Source organism: Littorina saxatilis, unplaced genomic scaffold (assembly GCF_037325665.1).
Source record: "Littorina saxatilis isolate snail1 unplaced genomic scaffold, US_GU_Lsax_2.0 scaffold_464, whole genome shotgun sequence".
Classification (NCBI taxonomy): Eukaryota; Metazoa; Mollusca; class Gastropoda; order Littorinimorpha; family Littorinidae; genus Littorina; species Littorina saxatilis.
The window spans coordinates 62,501-71,408 of NW_027128206.1; the positions used below are offsets into that span (position 1 = coordinate 62,501).

The 8,908-nt window shown below is 42.5% G+C and overlaps 1 protein-coding gene across 1 annotated transcript in view; it reads left to right on the top strand.

Annotated features, from left to right (window-relative positions):
• LOC138956576 (neprilysin-1-like) overlaps positions 1-8,908 on the top strand; it is a gene marked incomplete at its 3' end in the record, with an annotated part of 84,350 nt that overhangs the window by 48,245 nt on the left and 27,197 nt on the right. Inside the window, exons 7-10 of the mRNA XM_070327899.1 lie at positions 1,689-1,775; positions 3,966-4,090; positions 5,711-5,813; positions 6,498-6,617. Coding sequence (XP_070184000.1) covers positions 1,689-1,775; positions 3,966-4,090; positions 5,711-5,813; positions 6,498-6,617 — 435 coding nt within the window. The remainder of the gene's footprint in view (positions 1-1,688; positions 1,776-3,965; positions 4,091-5,710; positions 5,814-6,497; positions 6,618-8,908) is intronic.

Below are 8,908 nucleotides of genomic sequence, written 5' to 3' on the forward strand. Positions count from 1 at the left end.
CAGTTTCATTCTGTGAGTTCCACAGCTTGACTAAATGTAGTAATTTCGCCTTACGCGACTTGTTTGGTGTTTAACGTCGTTTTCAACCACAAAGGTTACATCGCGACGGGGAAAGGGGAGAGATGGGATAGAGCCACTTGTCAATTATTTCTTGTTCACAAAAGCACTAATCAAAAATTTGCTCCAGGGGCTTGCTTGTACAATATATTACCTTACTGGGAGAATGCAAGTTTCCAGTACAAAGGACTTAACATTTCTTACATACTGCTTGACTAAAATCTTTACAAAAATTGACTATATTCTATACAAGAAACACTTAACAAGGGTAAAAGGACAAACAGAATCCGTTAGTCGCCTCTTACGACATGCTGGGGAGCATCGGATAAATTCTTCTCCCTAACCCGCGGGGGGGTTCCTCCTTTTCAAAGCCTCACTTTCCTATATTATTTGTGGAGGTCTTAAAAGGGGGGTTCCGCTGTATACATTCGTCCCCGTGGAAACTATCCTCAACACCAAATGAATTCAAAATGTCAACTTTACACAAAGAGCAGTCAGGATGTTGATTGTTTACATGTGTCCAAGTGGAGGGCTGGTCTCATCGCGTGACAAGCACGTGACCATTGTATTGGGTCCTTCTTCTGACAGGAGAAGAACATGTTTAATTTGGTCAATGGGACTTTCACTTTGACAAGCAGGTGACCATTGTATTGGGTCCTTGTTCTGACAGGAGAAGAACGTACGTTTAATTTGGTCAATGGGACTTTCACTTTGACAAGCAGGTGACCATTGTATTGGGTCCTTGTTCTGACAGGAGAAGAACATGTTTAATTTGGTCAATGGGACTTTCACTTTGACAAGCAGGTGACCATTGCATTCGGTCCTTGTTCTGACAGGAGAAAACAATGTTGTATTTGGCCAACGTGATTTTCACTTTGACAAGCAGGTGACCATGGTATTGGGTCCTTGTTCTGACAGGAGAAAACAGTGTTGTATTTGACCAACGTGACTTTCACTTTGACACGCAGGTGACCATTGTATTGGGTCCTTGTTCTGACAGGTGAAAACAATGTTGTATTTGGCCAACGTGACTTTCACTTTGAAAAGCAGGTGACCATTGTATTGGGTCCTTGTTCTGACAGGAGAAAACAATGTTGTATTTGACCAACGTGACTTGCACTTTGACAAGCAGGTGACCATTGTATTGGGTCCATGTTCTGACAGGAGAAAACAATGTTGTATTTGGCCAACGTTCACTTTGACAAGCATAGGTCAGTGATCTGCCAAGAGAAAACAATGTTGTATTTGGCCAACGTGACTTTCACTTTGACAAGCATAGGTCAGTGATCTGCCAAGAGAAAACAATGTTGTATTTGGCCAACGTGACATTCACTTTGACAAGCATAGGTCAGTGATCTGCCAAGAGAAAACAATGTTGTATTTGGCCAACGTAAAATTCTCTTTGACAAGCATAGGTCAGAGTTCTGACAAGAGAAAACAATGTTGTATTTGGCCAACGTGACTTTCACTTTGACAAGCATAGGTCAGTGATCTGCCAAGAGAAAACAATGTTGTATTTGGCCAACGTGAAATTCACTTTGACAAGCAGGTTACCGTTGTATTAGGTCAGTGTTCTGACAAGAGAAGACAGTGTTGTATTTGGCCAACGTCAATTTCACTTTGACAAGCAGGTGACCAGACCAAGGGCCGAGCGGCATGATACAGGGGCTCTCTACAACAAGATGACCATCACCAAACTACAACTGCTCGTTCCGCAGGTAACTTCGTGTGTCTGCATGTCTCTCATTCCCATTTGTTCAACTGCTGTACTGTCTTTCTGCTTGTCTTTTTTTTCTAGTTTCCGTCCGTATGTTCTTGTGGACGTAGTACCTTGCAATATATATTTCTGTTTGTCTTGTGTCTGTCGATCACCTGGCCTTCCCGTGTCCGGCTGTTTTCTGTCTTTGTTTCTGTGTCCGGCTGTTTTCTGTCTTTTTTTCTGTGAGCTTGTCTGTCTTATTTCCATTGCTCAAACCTCCGATCTGTCCGTCTGTCTGTCTGTGTTTCCGTCAGTCTCTGCGCACAATAATAACCAACTTTTTCTGTCTGTCTGTCTGTCTGTCTGTCTGTCTGTTTGTCTGTCTGTCTGTCTGTCTGTCTGTCTGTCTGTCTGTCTGTCTGTCTGTCTGTCTGCACAGGCTGCTTGTTCTGTATGTTCAATCATAGATTAATAATAATAATAAAACATTCTTTTATAGCGCTGTTCACCGCCAAATGGCAGTCTCATGGCGCTTTACATTGGACATTAAAATTAAGATTGTGTTCCTAGTTACAAAATGTTTTTGCTCTCGCCATTCAGATCGCTGCTTTCTAGTTTCCCCGAAAGCGGCGTATGGCTGCCTGAATGGCGGGGTACAGACGATCATACACGTAAAAACCCATTCGTGCAGAAATATGAGTGAACGTGGGAGTTTCAGCCCATGAACGAAGAAGAACAAGTAGAGGCTTCTTTCTAGAACTGTACAATTCAGTCGTTGCAACGGCGTTACTGATCGCGACATACTTTTGTTCATGTAGCTTTCTTACGTCTTACCTGTTCTTTCTTTCTTTATTTGGTGTTTAACGTCGTTTTCAACCACGAAGGTTATATCGCGACGGGGAAAGGAGGGTAGATGGGATAGAGCCACTTGTTCTTTCTTTCTTTATTTGGTGTTTAACGTCGTTTTCAACCACGAAGGTTATATCGCGACGGGGAAAGGGGGGTAGATGGGATAGAGCCACTTGTTCTTTCTTTCTTTATTTGGTGTTTAACGTCGTTTTCAACCACGAAGGTTATATCGCGACGGGGAAAGGAGGGTAGATGGGATAGAGCCACTTGTTCTTTCTTTCTTTATTTGGTGTTTAACGTCGTTTTCAACCACGAAGGTTATATCGCGACGGGGAAAGGGGGGAGATGGGATAGAGCCACTTGTTAATTGTTTCTTGTTCACAAAAGCACTAATCAAAATATTGCTCCAGGGGCTTGCAACGTAGTACAATATATTACCTTACTGGGAGAATGCAAGTTTCCAGTACAAAGGACTTAACATTTCTTACATACTGCTTGACTAAAATCTTTACAAACATTGACTATATTCTATACAAGAAACACTTAACAAGGGTAACAGGATAAACAGAATCCGTTAGTCGCCTCTTACGACATGCTGGGGAGCATCGGGTAAATTCTTCCCCCTAACCCGCGGGGGGCCTTCTTACCTGTTGCTCACATTGATATTCCACCATGTTCTATTTTCATTCACATCCGGAATCCTAAAATATTGTCGTTGTTTAGCTGGGCACTGGTAAGGGGCCGGGGATTGCTGAGACACCCTCAGTGCCCAAGTGCCCAGATAAACACAGAAAGTCGCGAGGATTGCTGAGACACCCTCAGTGCCCAGATAAACACAGAAAGTCGCGAGGATTGCTGAGACACCCTCAGTGCCCAGATAAACACAGAAAGTCGCGAGGATGGCTGAGACACCCTCAGTGCACAGATAAACACAGAAAGCCGCGAGGATTGCTGAGACACCCTCAGTGCCCAGATAAACACAGAAAGTCGCGAGGATTGCTGAGACACCCTCAGTGCCCAGATAAACACAGAAAGTCGCGAGGATTGCTGAGACACCCTCAGTGCCCAGATAAACACAGAAAGTCGCGAGGATTGAGATACTGAGTATACAGATTCACATACGAATCCAAAAACAAAGAGACTGCCAACGTTCCAAACTTCAGAATCGAAAAACAAGAAAGGTATGTTGTTGGAACGTTTAATTATTGACAAAACAAAACCGTCTTAAAAGACCGCTGGGTCAACATTTCTGTGAACGTTAGATTTTGTTTTTTTCAATAATTGAACGTTCCAACAACAGATTCACATACTGTTTATTCAAGTGTTAGCAAACCAAATTGTACTGTTCTCTGCAATTCAGATCGACTGGCTACTGTTCCTACGCCACGCAGTAAACCCCAGTCTGACGGCCGATGAGGAGGTGCTGGTGTTCGCCGTGGATTACCTCTACGACATGATGAACATCGTTCAGCAGAAAGACAAGCGGTTAGTATCGCAGTCTTTGAAATCTCTTGTAGTGTGCCCTTTCAGGTTCCTGCAAAAGTGGCTTTAGGTATGGCTGTATGGAGGAAGTCTGTTAGTGCCTTTTGCAGTCCCTGGTAGTGTGCCCTTTCCAGAGTGTGCGAACCCAGCTGCAGGGTTTTGGATTTGGGTTTCGAAGCTTTATTTCCTTGCACCTGACAGTGTATAAATGAAAGGACTGTCTCCTTCAAAAACGAGAAGTTTCAACTCGCTTTAAAATACAGAACCTTGACATGCAAAAGGCCTAGGAATTGTCCGCTGAAAGCGACAGGTTTTGTTAAAAAAATAAACTCGACTCCACAAAAAAAAAGCAGACAGGCTGTTGGTTTTGGGTATAAGTCTAAACGAAAAGAAGCTCGAGTACATGTGTGATGTGAATGAATAAGCCTGGACAGATTTGTGCATGCGATGTTTGTGTAAGAAGAAAAAGACCATCGCCTTTACTTCATTCCCCAGACATGCCCATCTCTTCGATCCATGTTTCCATCTTGCAATAGTGTATTTTAACATTTGTAAGTGAAAGGGCAAAACTATGGTCCTCATAATGAAGAGTTGGTTATGTAGTACGCTAGGTTGTGCAGAGATGTGATGATTTGTGTACATATATGTTTGTTTGTTCGTTTATGGGCTGAAACTCCCACGGCTTTTACGTGTATGACCGTTTTTACCCCGCCATTTAGGCAGCCATACGCCGCTTTCGGAGGAAGCATGCTGCGTATTTTCTTGTTTCTATAACCCACCAAACTCTGACATGGATTACAGGATCTTTTTTCGTGCGCACTTGGTCTTGTGCTTGCGTGTACACACGGGGGTGTTCGGACACCGAGGAGAGTCTGCACACAAAGTTGACTCTGAGAAATAAATCTCTCGCCGAACGTGGGGACGAACTCATGCTGACAGCGGCCAACTGGATACAAATCCAGCGCGCTGCCGACTGAGCTACATCCCCGCCCATTTTTTGCTTAACGCCCAGCCGACCACGAAGGGCCATATCAGGGCGGTGCTGCTTTGACATATAACGTGCGCCACACACAAGACAGAAGTCGCAGCACAGGCTTCATGTCTCACCCAGTCACATTATTCTGACACCGGACCAACCAGTCCTAGCACTAACCCCATAATGCCAAACGCCAGGCGGAGCAGCCACAAGATTGCCAATTTTAAAGTCTTAGGTATGACCCGGCCGGGGTTCGAACCCACGACCTCCCGATCACGGGGCGGACGCCTTACCACTAGACCACCGTGCCGTTTTGTTTTTGTTTTTGTTTGTTTGTTTGACTGTATTATTATCTGACTGTATTATTATTAAGCAGGTAGTACGTTCATAATGTCCTCAATGTTTGCTTGTGTTGCCTTTGTTAAGAAAATAAAAATTAAAAAAATTAAAAAAAGGGCAAAACCTTGTCTGCAAAAATGTATTAAATCTAGAAATGTATTCATCCTCTACCTTGTAAAGCAATGTGTGATAGCTGTTGTATGGTCGTTATGAAAATGTCGGACTGCTTTTGTGTTGTTTCTGTTGTAATCCTCCATGCCTCAAAAGGGGTTGCAGGATTACCGTTTGCCGCAATTGTGTGTTTGCAGGACGGTAGCGAACTATCTTATCTGGCGAGTGGTGATGATGCTGGCACCAGAACTGTCTGAGGACTATCAGGAGGTGCACAACAAGTACAAGATGGTGTTGCACGTGAGTATCGCTATTGTGTGTGTTGAAAATGTGTGTGACGGGGCGCAGTGGACCAGTGGATAAGACATCGGCCTCCTCATCGGATGGTCGTGAGTTCAAATCCCGGTCGCGGCCGCCTGGTGGGTTAAAGGGTGGAGATTTTTCCGATCTCCCAGGTCAGCTTATGTGCAAACCTGCTAGTGCCTTATTCCCCTTCGTGTGTACACGCAAGCGCAAGACCAAGTGCGTACGGAAAAGATCATGTAATCCATGTCAGATCTATGTGGGTTATAGAAACACGAAAATACCCAGCATGCTTCCCCCGAAAGCGGTGTATGGCTGCCTGAATGACGGGGTAAAAACGGTCATACCCGTAAATAAAAACACTCGTGCAAAAACATGAATGAACATGGGAGTTTCAGCTCAAGAACGAAGAAGAAGAAGAATGTGTGCGGGGGAGGGGGGAGGGGGGTTGGAGGGGGGGGGCTGACAGGGAGGGGGGGAGCTGCATTTTTTTTTTATCTGTCTGGCATTTTGTAATAACGGTTCATGTGCGAACCAGACCGCCATCGCATTTGAAAAGAAGTACCGTTTGAAAGGAATGTCAAGCACAATCATTGGTTTTAACAAAGCAGGAGATGAGAAAAAAAAATGTGCTGACACACAGCTGTTTTGTTTATCACGTGCTTTCATCGTGGTTTGCAGGGCGTGAAAAGAGGCAAGATTCGCTGGAAGAAGTGTGTGGAAGATATCAACAAGCACATGGGATTGGCTGTCGGCGCCATGTTTGTTCGTGAAAACTTCAAACCGGAGAGCAAAGAAACGGTGAGATTATTTAAACGTGTGTGTTTGTGGGGGATTTGTCTTTTTGTGTGTGTGTGTCGGGGGTGGTAATGTGTGTATGTGTGTGTGTCGGGGGGTGGGGGGTGGTGGTGATGTGTGTGTGTGTGTGTGTGTGGTGTGTGTGTGTGTGTGTGTGTGTGTGGGAGTGAGGAGGATGTGTGTGTGTGTGTGTGTGTGTGTGTGTGTGTGTTGCTGTGCGTTTCTGTGTGCCTTTCTGTATGTTGCTTTATTGCAAGGAAATAGGAATTGTATGGCAGGTCTCTGCTTTGTGCCTGTATCGGTTATTGTATTATACAACTGGAAAAGTAATAGGTAGGTGAGGAAAACAGGGACAAGACAAATGTGTTCTTGGTAAAGGCAGCATTCCTTTTTACTCTTGGCCATGGAAGACTTAAGTGCCTTTGCTGTTGTCAACATTTTCTCTTTAAGAAATTAGAAACATGTTTCAAGTTACTGAATCAAATTCACCGCAATTACAACAACAACAAAATCCCTGCACAGTGGATTTTCTCATTAGTTTAAACAAGTCGCGTAAGGCGAAAATACAATATTTAGTCAAGTAGCTGTCGAACTCACAGAATGAAACTGAACGCAATGCAACGCAGCAAGACCGTATACTCGTGGTCCACCGCTCACGGCATAGGCAGTGAAATTGACAAGAAGAGCGGGGTAGTGGTTACGCTATGCTGCATAGCACGCTTTTCTGTACCTCTCTTCGTTTTAACTTTCTGAGCGTGTTTTTAATCCAAACATATCATATCTATATATTTTTGGAATCAGGAACCGACAAGGAATAAGATGAAAAGTGTTTTTAAATTGATTTCGAAAAAAAAATTTTGATAATAATTTTTATATATTTAATTTTCAGAGCTTGTTTTTAATCCGAATATAACATATTTATATGTTTTTGGAATCAGCAAATGATGGAGAATAAGATAAACGTAAATTTGGATCGTTTTATAAATTTTTATTTTTTTTACAATTTTCAGATTTTTAATGACCAAAGTCATTAATTAATTTTTTAAGCCACCAAGCTGAAATGCAATACCGAAGTCCGGGCTTCGTCGAAGATTACTTGACCAAAATTTCAACCAATTTGGTTGAAAAATGAGGGCGTGACAGTGCCGCCTCAACTTTCACGAAAAGCCGGATATGACGTCATCAAAGACATTTATCAAAAAAATGAAAAAACGTTCGGGGATTTCATACCCAGGAACTCTCATGTCAAATTTCATAAAGATCGGTCCAGTAGTTTAGTCTGAATCGCTCTACACACACACACACACACAGACAGACAGACAGACAGACGCACATACACCACGACCCTCGTTTCGATTCCCCTCGATGTTAAAATATTTAGTCAAAACTTGACTAAATATAAACAAGTCGCGTAAGGCGAAAATACAATATTTAGTCAAGTAGCTGTCGAACTCACTGAATGAAAGTGAACGCAATGCCATTTTTCAGCAAGACCGTATACTCGTAGCATCGTCAGTCCACCGCTCATGGCAAAGGCAGTGAAATTGACAAGAAGAGCGGGGTAGTAGTTGCGCTAAGAAGGATTAGCACGCTTTTCTGTACCTCTCTTTGTTTTCACTTTCTGAGGCGTGTTTTTAATCCAAACATATCATATCTATATGTTTTTTGGAATCAGGAACCGACAAGGAATAAGATGAAAGTGTTTTTTAAATTGATTTGGACAATTAATTTTGATAATAATTTTTATATATTTAATTTTCAGAGCTTGTTTTTAATCCGAATATAACATATTTATATGTTTTTGGAATCAGCAAATAATGGAGAATAAGATAACGTAAATTTGGATCGTTTTATAAATTTTTATTTTTTTTTACAAATTTTCAGATTTTTAATGACCAAAGTCATTAATTAATTTTTAAGCCACCAAGCTGAAATGCAATACCGAACCCCGGGCTTCGTCGAAGATTACTTGACCAAAATTTCAACCAATTTGGTTGAAAAAATGAGGGCGTGACAGTGCCGCCTCAACTTTCACGAAAAGCCGGATATGACGTCATCAAAGACATTTATCAAAAAATGAAAAAAACGTTCGGGGATTTCATACCCAGGAACTCTCATGTCAAATTTCATAAAGATCGGTCCAGTAGTTTAGTCTGAATCGCTCTACACACACACACACACACACACACACAGCACACACATACACCACGACCCTCGTTTCGATTCCCCCTCGATGTTTAAAATATTTAGTCAAAACTTGACTAAATATAAAAAGACGTTTGACAAAGAACTGA